This window comes from Glandiceps talaboti, chromosome 14, assembly GCF_964340395.1.
Source record: "Glandiceps talaboti chromosome 14, keGlaTala1.1, whole genome shotgun sequence".
Lineage (NCBI taxonomy): Eukaryota > Metazoa > Hemichordata > Enteropneusta > Spengelidae > Glandiceps > Glandiceps talaboti.
Window position 1 is genome coordinate 3,408,667 of NC_135562.1, and position 13,967 is coordinate 3,422,633.

General features: G+C 36.1%; 2 protein-coding genes across 2 annotated transcripts in view; one reads left to right on the forward strand and one right to left on the reverse strand.

Annotated features, from left to right (window-relative positions):
- The first annotated feature begins 240 nt into the window (after positions 1–240).
- LOC144445819 (bifunctional UDP-N-acetylglucosamine 2-epimerase/N-acetylmannosamine kinase-like) lies at positions 241–10,989 on the forward strand. The gene is made up of 11 exons (XM_078135458.1): positions 241–281; positions 1,357–1,551; positions 5,004–5,611; positions 6,109–6,409; positions 6,724–6,940; positions 7,460–7,592; positions 7,955–8,005; positions 8,630–8,782; positions 9,155–9,343; positions 10,052–10,165; positions 10,766–10,989. Exons 1-11 carry the CDS (start codon positions 241–243, stop codon positions 10,987–10,989), a joined length of 2,226 nt encoding a protein of 741 aa, XP_077991584.1.
- A 2,745-nt stretch (positions 10,990–13,734) lies between these two features.
- Positions 13,735–13,967, reverse strand: part of LOC144445578 (lambda-crystallin homolog) — a 3,486-nt gene continuing 3,253 nt past the window's right edge. Inside the window, exon 5 of the mRNA XM_078135187.1 lies at positions 13,735–13,958. Coding sequence (XP_077991313.1) covers positions 13,753–13,958 — 206 coding nt within the window. The 3' untranslated portion in view covers positions 13,735–13,752. The remainder of the gene's footprint in view (positions 13,959–13,967) is intronic.

The following is a 13,967-nucleotide window of genomic DNA, read 5'->3' on the forward strand; positions in this document are numbered from 1 at the left end:
AAACAAGCAAAGGTATCATTTACATATCACTTAGGAAATAGTGGTTGGTATAAAATAACTAAGATAGCAATGAGGAAATGCCATACTTGTTAACACCGACTGTACATGTGATAACAATTGCAAATTAGGTCACCTTCATAGTATAGTTACGAAATAAACACACGGTTGTGACTCTTAAATATCGTAACTTATGTAGAAAATGAAAGTTATATTGGTATTACTTTAGTTTTATTAAGAGATATGACAACACATTTAGTCAAGTCGGATGAAAGAAGCGAAAGGTGGGCGTGCACGTTTCTGGGTATAAATTAACCTATATTAAAGTATGTATTGATTAACTATAGTAAGTGACGTACACAATTTAGGAAGCGTACATACACGTCAGTGATATATATGGGACCATCAAGGGTATATAAGGCGAAGGTTGCTGCTAACATTTAGAGAAACCAATATACGACGTCGTCGACAGAAGCAGGTAGGTCTTCCACTTAGAAATGAGATCCCGCGGCACCATACCTATTATTACTAGAATCATCATAACATATATGTATTCGTTTATCTTGTTTTAAATTTTTAAAGTCTGAATTTTTGTGTACGTTGTTGTCAAAGCTAGCTGAAACTGTTGGTTGTTTTGTTTTCAAGTTCAAAATTTTGCATTTGATTTCATAACAAAATATACATATACCACCAGTAGGTGCAGTGTATTTGCCTTTGGCGGTCACTTCGTTTATGTGACCAGGCGTTTCTTTCTGTTCATATTTCGCTTTATTAATTGTTTCCAGTCACTATGTCTCTGTCCTACGTCAGGTACCCATATACTCTTCTCAGACCCCGCTCTACCTGCATATACCTATCTTGAGTTAGACCTATAGCTACCTGCCTGCCTGCTCGCATGCCTTTCTGTCTGTCTGTCTGCCTGCCTGTCGAGATCTGTCTGTATGTCCGTCTGTCTGTCTGTCTGTCTGTCTGTCTGTCTGTCTTTCTGTCTGTCAGTCTGTCAGTTAGTCTCTCTCTATTTCCCTCTGTCTCTCTGTCTCTGTCTCTGTCTCCCCCTCTGTCTCTCTGTCTCTCTCTTTGTCTCTCTCTCTGTCTCTCTGTGTCTCTCTCTGTATCTCTCTCTGTCTCTGTCTCTGTCTGTCTGTCTGTCTGTCTGTCTGTCTGTCTGTCTGTCTGTCTCTCTCTCTCTCTCTCTCTCTCTCTCTCTCTCTCTCTCTCTCTCTCTCTCTCTCTCTCTCTCTCTCTCTCTCTCTCTCTCTCTCTCTCTCTCTCTCTCTCTCTCATATCTCTTCTACATGTGTTTCCTGTGACTACAGCATATAGACATAGAACTGATCCATCTATTTCTTCTTGTAACAGGACATACACCATACAATCGTCAGCCATGGAGCCCGCAGCTACCGATACTAAATGTAGACCGTTACGTGTATGTGTAGCTACTAGTAATCGAGCCGACTACTCTAAACTATCTCCGTTGATGATAGGTTTACGGGATGACCCTGACTTTGAACTTCAAGTTATCGTTAATGGCTGCCATCTACTCGATGAATACGGGTAAGATACCAGGAACCTTGTTTTAACAACTAATATAGTTAAATCGTATTAAGGTGGAAAATAAATAATTGTGTGTTTCCGATAACATGACCTCAGAACACAGGGTAGGAAGGTCGAACATTTTTATTTTCTATGTTATCTTTTTAATAGTTTTTATTTTGAAAAATAATGCTCCGACCAAAAAACAAGCAAAACGTCCGTCAGAAAACACCTTATGTGATAGTCTGATGAAATGTGTACATATATCGCTGGGGAAAAAACATACGTCCATGTATGAAGGTCAAGAAGACAAAGAATTTCTTATCTTTTTGTTTTAAATGTTTAACAAATGTCGAGGGTCGAAGCTTAATCTTGGGTCGGTCGATCGGCTTGTAGGAAACACGCTATTTTTTTCAACATCACCACAGGACTCAACGATTCGGTTAATAGTTAACAGAAGCGCCACCAACGATACATATTCAATTTAGTCAACTGACCAAATCATTATAAACTTTGACATGCAAAAATGCATTTTCTACATTTCACTAACGCTTGTGTACGAAATAGGGGTATTTTGATTTCAATCATAATATTTCAATATTTCAGACACATCTTCCGTCGAGCCCTTCGCATCATGAATTCATATTGTTATTTGGTGATACCAACCTATCTGTCAAAAAATGAAAAGACCCCCCCCCCCCCCAAAAAAAATAAAAAATAAAAAAAAAAGTTACGAAAAATATAGGGTTACCGAACTTTACCGGAAGTAGTGATAAAACGTACAGGAAATTAGAGACTGATTTTGAAATTATTTCATTTTGTTCTCAGAAAATTAATTGATTCGTCCATTTAATATTGGGAACCACTATACTGTATATTTGTAAGTGCGCATGCGTTGCATTTAATATATACTACCATAATTAATTATTTAAAGAAAAAAAGAGCATATTTTATGTAATATGGCATACATGACTGTAGTTGCGATTCGCCGATGTGTGTAATTTTTGTAACAAACTATAAATAACCTACGCGAAAACTCTTTCGGTATAAGTTGAAACGAAAGTCATGCATTCAGATATTCCAAGAAAATTATAGGGAAAGTGCTTTTCTAAAGTGCACAGAAAAAATCAGCATGAAATTCTGAGTCATTATACGATGATGCTCGAATAAACTGAGTCGATTTGAAACCCACAAGTTTACAAGGTTTGTGACTCAAGACCTTTCACCCTTTTACCAGGATTATAATTTCATGTAGGGACATTTTTGTTATTCATACATTATTATATCCGAAAAGTTACGAATAATATATGAAGTGATTGCGTGAAGGACCTTCTTTATAACTCGACGAATTCCATCAAAACTGTACACCAGCGTTCATGATCTTTCTGTATTCAGTTTGCCGACTTCCACTGTTTACATTATCTTAATGACCGCGGGTTATTACATCCACACAACACAGACACCGCTATCATCCACTTGTGCAACCTCGAACAATAATAATTTTAGTAAGACAGTGAGTCTATCTTAGTAATCTGACAGCTCCGTTTCCGCCGTGGTAAGTCTGGCTGGATTTTTCACTTTAAAAGTTACGATGGATTCACAATGCCGATTCAGTCTACATAATCTGACAAGCACAATCAAATCATTAACGTTATGAATGTTGGTATACATGTATCACGGGGCCATAGACCGATATTGACGTGCATGTGCGTACATACGGGTCACTGGCATGGTCAACACGGAAGGCGTCACTGTAAATCTCAAAGGTTGCATGTGCACCGTGGCGCAGACTTACTGTTTTTAAAGTCTAATCCCGTAATTATCGATGTTAATGTTTGTTTGAGGAAGAAGGAAAAATGGAGGGAAAAAACATTTTGACGACTCTGACCATTGCACTTTGTAACGGCGTGATTTGATAGTGTCGTACTATAAAATGTCATTGTAATTATAACAACTTCGAAGTAAAAGGGTGAAAGGTAGACGAACTCCAATTTGCAAGGTGACGTATCTATTAGGCGACTGACATCAGTCCCTTGGGATATCTAAATAATTTATGTGTTGCATAGTATTCTACAAATGTCTTAAATTTGTGTCATTCATTATTGTGTAAAGGAAAATGTCACCGACTTTATGAAAATATATTTGTCCCAATTAAATTCTTTGTTTGCCGTCCGCGATTTAGAAAAAAACCCGCAAACATTTCGTTTTATCCAAAATGTAAACAGAATTCGAAGGCAGTATTTTATAGTATTTCAAATGAAAGGACCATTCAAATATCTTCTGAATAACTACACTTATTTTTAAACAGTTGTTTAAGACAATCAAACTTTGGATTTTGACATTTACATTACACAAGTGTAGTAGATTTAGGTACAAACAGAAAATGGATCAGTAGAAAAGTGAATTTTACGTAACATAATAGCATTGACTTTTCCCCCTATCTGCCTGGTAGGTTTTGAGGAATTCAAGGATGACAAACAAAGTATTGAATTGATGGGGCCTTAATTGCAATAACCCAAGGGCTAGCTGTACCGTGTTCACCCCGGTCCGACTGTCTTGCTATCATTTACTCGGGTCATTATTTCATAAAAAAGATTTAACTTGTGTTTCAATAATATTCTATTCAAATACAGAGTAAATAAAATAAGCCCTGGAGAATTTCAAGAACAAGTTTAGGGAACTATAAATTTGTGCCGTACATGTATGCAGCGTTTAACAATGACATCGATAACCATACATAAAACGATCTCTTCATGAATATTCATAAATTCTATACCATTCTATGTCTTGTCGCATCGTATCCGCCCTCGTCTTGGCTGATTGGATGACAGGACACGTCGATGCGATGACAAGTGTTCCTGATAAAAAGTAGCTAATTATAACTTTTAATCAAATACACCAATGGGGTGATTTCTGATAATACTGCGCAAGCATGCGCTAATGTTTTACCCATGTGTCAACAAATATAATTACTTGGATATGACATAGATACAGTGAGAACTAGTCTTGCTGCTAGACGTTTGGGCTTTCTTCCGATATAATAAGCGAACGAAGTTCACAGTGAGGGCTTGCCCGGATGTTCCATCCTCGATAGCGATGTTCATTCGTGTGTCGTAAATTGTATCGGAAGAACATCCGAGGTCTAGCAGATAGACTAGGTGAGAACTAGCTGCAACAATTGTAGCGTCTTGCTGCGGTTTTGAGGTTTTTTTCGTCTGTTTTGGTGACTTTTTAAGTTTTAGTGTTTAACCCGCACCTTGTGCAGCTAGGTGAGAACTAGCAGTACTTTTATCTATAAAAATATCTACAGGTCATCCCAACCACAGACATGCACAGAAAATAACAATTTTGCATGAAAAAAATATAATAAAAAAAAATAAATCTACCTACCCCCACCTATTCTAAAATTGAATGTAACCGGACCCACACAATATTTTTTTATTATGCCCTATGTAAATATATTTTACCCATAGGTCAACTGTCAAAGTAATAAAAGATGACGGAATTAACATAAATTGGAAGATGCATACGATAGTACAGGGAGGTGATGAAGCAGCAATGGTCGAATCAATGTCTCTGTCTCTTTCAAAACTACCCGACATCCTACTGCATTTACAACCCGATTTCTTAGTGGTTCATGGCGATCGGTTTGATGCCTTAGGTTTAGCCACTGCAGCAGCGTTGATGAATATTCGGATTGTGCACGTTGAGGGAGGGGAAGTGAGTGGTACCATTGATGATTCCATACGTCACGCTATCACAAAACTTGCTCATTACCATATCTGTTGTACGGAAACATCTAAACATCGTCTGATCGCCATGTGTGAGGAAGAGAAACGGATCGTAATGTCTGGATGTCCTGTTTATGATAAACTATTACGTATGGATACAGCTACCAGTCGCAGTGACGTCATTGAGAAATGGCTTGGGAAGGGAGTAAACCCCAACGATTACGTCATCTGTTTGCAACATCCCGTTACCACGGAGATTGATCATTCTGTAAAGATGTTACGGTACGCAATCGATGCTCTAATAGAGTTTGGAAAGAAAACTTTAGTATTGTACCCAAATGTAGATGCAGGTAGGTTATTTCATTTAAAAATCTCATTATGGGTGTAATTTTCTCAGTATGCGTATATTAAAATGTCTGTCAGTTATCACCTCAGCCTGGGAAGCGAAATTATTTCGTTTTTATCCAAGCGTTTAATTCGAATCGATAACTTCGTCCATAAAAAAGAGAATCCAGAAGTTAGGTTGGAATATGAAAAGTTTTTTTGACCTTTATGATAATTGTCGATTTTAATGTTCACAGAAGTGATTTATTTGAAATGTAAACACTTAATTATGGAATCGTCATGTGACCTGATTGTGATTAAAATACCTAATTATGTATTTGACCAATCAGATTCTCAGAAGGATGACAGGAAAATACTGGTGGTTGTAAAAACAATTAGTAGACAAGATGGAGAAGCGAAATTCAAAAAAATAAAATGTCAGGACAGCGGAAAGAGTATAGGCTATTCTGCCTCTACCTGATGCATAGAGTAACCGGTTTGTTTGTTCTCACTTATATGCTAGGTAGCCACGAAATGATGAACATCCTTCATCAATCTCGACTGAAGGACAATCCGAACTTCGTTACAGCCAGACACGTTCCATTCGTCGAGTTCATCACATTAATGGCTAACTGTGGCGTTCTTATTGGTAACAGTAGTTGTTGTGTGAGAGAGACATGCGCATTTGGTACTCCTGTCGTCAGTCTCGGATCTCGTCAGGCAGGCAGAGAGAGAATAGAGAACGTACTGAACTGCAAAGATGCCGATAGCATGCATACCGTTCTGCATGCACTACAGACTCAGTATCAAAAGAAATGTCCGAGGTAAGAACACGTAAATATCGAACTCTGTTTATGAGTCAGCTATCGTACGCGTTATTGGCTTATAAAGTTCTCGTGCTAATTTGTCACAAAAACTCAAATTCAATAATAAAGTCGAGTTTTTACTATATACCGAACAAAGCACATTTGAAATATGGATTTCAACATAATTTTTGATTTTTGATTATTAAATTATTTCTACATAGTACCCACTACACTTTATGAATTTCGCCATGTTATTCTTGTGAAATTGAAATCATAATGAAAGATTCAGAGAGTGGAACTTAGTGTTTTTATCCTTTACCGTTTACCCATAGATCTCATCTCTATGGTGATGGCAATGCAGTTGACAGAATTCTTGACTTCCTTAGAAACATTGACATCACTGAGAGACTACAAAAGTCGTATAATTTCCCAACAATACCAGTCAGTCGTAACACCCATAGAGATATTGACCAAGTAGTAAACAAACAGGCGGTACTAAGTGTGTCAATAGAGGGCGCTATGATAAAAACGGGATTGGTAAATGAAAAGGTATGGTCATCGTTATTGCATGCTATTCTCCCTCATAGCAAAAATATATTTTCTCTTTTTTCAATCTTACGGAAAGCAGACTCAAAGAATACCACAGAAAGTTTTTTAAAATAGAATATGGACTTAGGCCTATATATGTTTTACATAGATTGATGAGCAGTTGTTTTAACAGTTTCTCGATGGCATGAATGTTTATTACTTGAGATGTCTGAAAAGAGTGATTTTAATTAAAACACAAAACTCGCAAGCAAGTAGTAAGCAAGAACATTATTTGAACACCACCGACTTTATTTGATGTGTACCTGTCATATATAATCTAGCTGTCAGACCTCGGGTTTTCTTCTGATACGATACGATACGATACGATACGATACGATACGATACGATACGATATACGACAAGCGACCGATCGCCTTTACAGTGAGCAGAGTAGCCCGAGGATTTCTAGCAGCAATACGACCTGTCACACAACAACTTAGAAAGTATACTAATACAAAATTAATTCTGCCTTCCGTGTAGGGAAATGTGATTCATAGTTTTCCAGATGATGAAATAAAACAAGAAAGTACACTTTCTGACATCAAGACAGTTATAAAGAAAAAAATACATTCATCTGACAGCCTACAAGCCCAAGTCACCGCTATAAGCATAGGTAGGTACATGTACATACTTCATTCTTTGTAGTGACATTAAATGCCGGTTAATTTTTCAAGGAAATAGCTTTAGTAGGGGGATATTTTATTGTTGAATTTTTGAGTTAAAAGAGCCATCCATACCTGTTGTTTAGTACTCCAAAGTATGATATAGGAGTAACTTGATTTAAAGTACAATTAAAGTACCAAAAACTTTCGTTTTAAAATAACTGAAAAAATAACAGTGTGTGGTCCAATTGGATTCTTACATAATATTATGGGAACTGGTTGATTGCAATGACCTAAAGATTACTCTAAAGTTTAAACAAACTGTTGGCGTAGATAATTTATTCGTAAAGCATAATATGTATTCTTTTCACAGGTATCAACACAGAGTCTTTGAAAACGTTACGAAAAACAAACTTGCAAAACGGTACGTAGTTGACACTTTGAAACATTGATCTATGGATATTGGAACTTCGTTAACTGTAGAAATCACTGGACATTGTCAGAATAGATTTTCAGGTTATTACGAGAGCTACATTTATTTCAGATAAGATACTTCTATCAGTGACCTATTTTGATATTCACGCACCCATTACCTACCCTAACAATTTGTCGTGGTCTCTACTATATTTACAATGATGTGCGCGATCAATTGTTCATCCTGTGTCGGGTTGTTCTTAATTAAAACGCCCAGGACGCTACTTCGGTTTAATACGGTAATGGTATATATTGAAATAGCAAAATGTAACAAAGTAGACAGGGCATCGCAGTGTCTGCTAATGGCATATTTACGCCGAGGTACGCGAGCAAGTATCCATTCATACTTCAATCTACTTCCATATTTACTGAACATTTCTTGTCTGTCTGTCTGTCTGTCTGTCTGTCTGTCTGTCTGTCTGTCTGTCTGTCTGTCTGTCTGTCTGTCTGTCTGTCTGTCTGTTTTTTGTCTATTTGTTTGTTTGTTTGTTTGTTTGTCTGTCTGTCTGTCTGTCTGTTTGTTTGTTTGTTTGTTTGTTTGTTTGTTTGTTTGTTTGTTTGTTTGTTGACACAGGTCATTCTGAGAAAACTTTAGAAGATGCTCTCACATCCGATTACAACCTGCCCGTTTATGTCAATAGTAACGTGGACTGTATAGCCAAGGCAGAGAAACTCTATGGTCTAGGAAAACATTATGACAATTTCCTGGTTATTAACATTGGCAAAGGTAAGAAGCCACGTGATTACTGGTATATGTATTAGTTCTTTCTTCCGGGACCGGGAAATTATGCGTTGAATATATGTAGATTATATTAATACTTAGTATGTAAAAATAAAGGGCACTGGCTTGGGGAACTAAGCTGTTTCTAAGTAACGAGTTCTCTTCTATGTTTCATCTATGTTATTCAGTTCACTAGTTTTCACCACTGAATCACTGCATTTACCTAAACAAACGTTCTTATTAGGACATAATATAAATTAATACAATATATTGAAGAAACTATGGCATTTTCATTTTGTTATATATTTTTGCAATCTTCATTTTATGGAGGTTGTCAAACTCGTGATATGAAGCATACTATGGAATTATTTCTTTTAGGTGACATCGAAAGTGCATTGATGGTGAATGGACGCTCGCCTACTCCTACTCCATCTGGTCAGTCTGTTGACCTTGCACACATGACTGTTACCATGAATGGACGACTCTGTAGTTGTGGTAACCATGGTTGCGTGAACGCATACAGTTCAGCGTTGTCACTGTCTGAACAAACCAAGGCGTTCTTACAAGGTTAGTAACATTGTTACATTCAATGAAATGCAAGTAAAACGAAAACTAACCCAAGGATGGTGATAAGATAACTCTCAATTTTCTTAGGACAGAATATAATTCAATATAAATCAAAGCAACCTGTACATACTTTATGTTTTGATGCCTTGGCCACAGCGCGTTTGAATAATTCGTCCATTGTGTCTTTGTATGGAGTAACTAATTTGCATTCTTGAAGATCGATTTCCATAATTTGTTTTCTCAAACCCTGTGTGCATAATTGATAAACGTCACCTTGCATTATAGAACCCTGATTTGCATAAAGTATCTCTTCTCAAACTCTGCATTATTTAAAAGCAATTTGCATAAAGGCTATCTCCCCAAACTCTGCATAAGTTAACAGCAATTTGCATAAAGTCCTAATTCTACAACTCTGCATTATTGTACATAAATTTGCATAAAGTCTTTCTCAAACTCTGCATAATTGAACAGCAAAACGCCTTTCTTCTAAAACTGCATAATGTGCATAAACTCTTTCTGCTCAACTCTGCAAAATTGAACAGAAATTTGCATAAATTTCTTTTTTCTCAAACTCTGCCTAATTGAACACCAATTTGCATAAAAGTCTTTCTTCTCAAACTCTGCATAAATTAGTACTATCTAGGGTATATACGTGTCATGTATTCCTTGCTTATTTTCTCTAACGATAATTATTTGTTATAATTACAGGTGAACGTTTTAATTTTGACCATGATATGAATTCAAATGTGAACATCTATATCGATCATCTGAAGAATGGATCTGATTTGAATAATCATCAAATACAGACAATAGTCCAAACAGGTGAGAAAGTCCTCATCACACTTGTACTGACATACAACCCTCGAAAAACACCAGTGCGTTTGCTTGAATTAATGAAATGAGCCTAGAAAATCCTCACGCAAAAACAACAGCGGGTGCCTCTGATGTAGGTTCATGTGACGCTTTTATCAGTTTGTTCATATATGTGGAGGTTATTACAAAACAATAAAAGTTGAACTCTATCAGTAAACAGAATTATGGGATCAGAGACTCATGTGGTGCTTATACTTTGATAAGTTACTGGCATGTACACACTAATTACATTGCATGCCTTTGCATGAAAACTTGTCTCATTCCTGCTTACCAAAAGCAGTCAATTCAACGCACTGTTGTTTCTTCGCTGGTTGTATCTCAATAATGCTTGATGTTATGTGGAATAAATCAGCATACACCCATTGAACCTTACACCTAAAATGCTAAATATTTCAATCTTTCTAAATATATACATACAAACGATTCTATATAGTTTTCTGCATAAAGCCTATTCCTCGAAACAGTAAACATCGACTTTTGAGAACAAGCTACAGTGATAAAGTTGCAATGATCCGAACTCATGATATTTTGATCTTTGTTCCTCAACAGGCATGGAAGCTTTAGTTTGTGGCATTAGTAATGTAATGAAAGTTGTTGATGTTCAGCTTATAATCCTCAACGGAAATCTGGTGCCGCTTTATATCAATGGTATCGTCGAAGCCTTGATGAAGAAATCTCCGAATATTAAAGTAGAAAGATCTAAACTGGATAATGTTGTACTGTTGGGCGCTGCTGCGATGGTTATATGTCTCGAACGTCGTAAAATTGCCTAACAATATGGTTAAACTACAGTCCCTCTATGATTGAGGGCTTGTGGTTAAATACACAACAGGGGTATATAAGGGGCAATGTGGGTAATCTACGTAAATTTGGGGAATTCAAACCACCACACACAGCATTGTAACAGAGATTTTGTTTTCACCCATGAAATATGCTACTTCTTGTTTTTGAGATTAGCCTATTATTTAGTGTGTATGCAAGAGTGTGGGTGGGTGTATGCATAGACTCTCCACTATGGTGCATGAATGAGTAAATGTATCTTACTGTGAAATTTTCAATCTGGTATGTTTATTACAAACATCGGAAGTTAAATTTTCTTGAGGTATTGATCTCACAGACCGGACGATGGACAGACAGATTGACGGACAGATACACGGTATAACATAAGGCTACATATGAGAGTTAAAATACACTTACAAATATTTACATTTTCATATGATATTTACAGATAAATTAACAGAAATATTTCACCTTTTGCATATGTAATTGAAAGATAATTCCAAAGGCTAGGCAAATGTTACAATTTTGTGATATATACAAGTTTTGTTTTAGAAGATATGCATTGTGCTTTTTAATGTTTAGTGCACAAGATATTGACATAATTGACGAAATTTATCTATCAAATCAGTTGACTTATTATAAATTAGTATGATACAGTAATATCACTTTGCACATAAAGAAAACTGTCTTATATATAGGAATATTGATTCCGTTTTTGAGAGGATCAGTTTGAGTGAATGTAATAATAGAGTGTAGTGTTCTGTAGTGTTCAGAGACAGGAAAATGATGCTGTACTACATTTTCTGTACAATTCTAGACTCGATTGATTTTTATATAACAGACTATACAGTGCATTGCATATCAATCATTACCCATGTCTTTATATACCTTAATCAAGTTAAATTGATCTTATGTTCTGTTATGATATGTCCAATCTGTTGAGTTCTATATATTTCCATGACAACACGGCGTACTACAGTGCCTTTCTTCAGATATATCCTAATTTATCAAGTTTAATGCAGAGAATATATAATGGAAATTATCTATATATATTGAAACAATGAACGGTGGCTGTTAGAGTTAAATATGGTCTATACATTGATGGCTTATCTAACTTATTCCTACAATGACTAATGTCCAGAAGTAATAACTATTACCATGTGTAATAGAATTAAAATTTGTTGAAATGACCACAGATAAATATCCTGAGACAATTGTGAATTATGATATTTTCAAATATCCATATTAAATACTACTAATAAATAAACAAGCAAAATGAAATTACTTCAAAGTCGTTCTAAGGTTTCTATATACATATTATCCCGATCGATTCTTCATTAGAACTGACGGAGAGACATGCACATAGTCTAATTCTTATTTAGGACTCAACACACTGTAAACAATGTATGTGATATATAGTTCTTATCAACAGTCTATCAGCCATTAAATCCCTGTTCTTGCCATTCGTTTTATTTAGGGGTGGGTGGTTTTATTTAGGGGTTGAGTGGGTTTATTTGGGGGTGGGTAGGCTTATTTTGGGGTGGGGTAGGTTTTTTTTTGCAGCTTTTATTGTGTACATTTTCATTTACATTAAAATTTGAATATTGTCAATTTGTGTATACAAAGTCTATATATGATTCAACATTTTGTCTGATATAATGTATTTCTCGTTAACAATAAGGGAAATATCTTGAATTATATTGAAATAAAGAGATCATTTATTTAAAATAAATTCATAAAAAGCCCCTGTTACCCATATTTTGATGTTTGTTTGTTGGTTGTGATCATGAATGGACGAGTGGTATACTAGTATTGGCGCTATCTGTCTTGAGTCCAGGATTCAGTGAGATGGCAATCAGGCATATCAATGGGTTCTTCAACTTCTTGAAGTTATGCGTTCTACTGTCATTGAAAATATGTCATATGATTTTATGACACTTCGTGACACTGAAGTAGTAATACGATGATGAATGTCTGGATTACCTGTGTAACAAATAGATGGGTAACCTCTAATGTTTAACCCTCCTCCATGTTACTCTCTCTCTCTCTCCACTCTGTACACGGGATCGACTCGGACTTTTAGGGAATTAGCTCAAACTACACACAATGTTCATGGTTAACCTGGATCATTTAGAAGGGGACCAGTCAGGGAGCAGATCGAAGCTCCTGACCTCAGACCGTCTCTTCCAAAAGACTGAATCCATCATTTTATTATTCCATTAAATTCTTATAAACATAAAATATACAATACTCAAATGATTGGGTGATAAAATAATCAGCACCATAAATGAATAAACCCGAAGTGTTGTCGTCGCATTAATTCAATGCAAATGATATTGACAAATATGAAAACTAGCTAAACAATGTGATCACGTCATTGTTCTTCCAACTGTCTGTAATTAGTCATTATGTGACAACAGCGATCTTTTAATAACTTAATGTTGTCATCTCAGAAGTATACTATTCGCGAAATGCAAACATTTGTTCTAAGTATTCATTCATGACAGCTGAGAGTTCACGGTGACCTCGCAAAACATCAAAACTTAGCGAATATTAAAAAGTTGAATTCTGTCATCCCTAACACCTGTCTCTTTCCCAAGGCTCCCCCCCCCAAAAAAAAAAAGAACAGGCAGATCCAATGACAATGTCATTACAACCCTTTATTGTGCGATGATAAATACCATATTGGCGATACATCTTTCACGATATAACGATTAATTCAAGAAAACCGACCCAAAACAATTTAGTTGCCCTTTTCATGACTCTTTCTTGAAATTATAAAGCGCCCTCAGCCGGCGAGAAATCAACTGTCGTCTTTGTTCCAGTTGATCCAGAGGAATACGCTGCCGCATTAATTCGTCAATTTTATCAACACATGGTCCGGTGTATGTAGGATTAGGTCCGAAGTCGTCACTTATTCTCTTCATCACAGGACCGTACTTGTAAAGAGCATCCTTGAATCCTAGTTGAC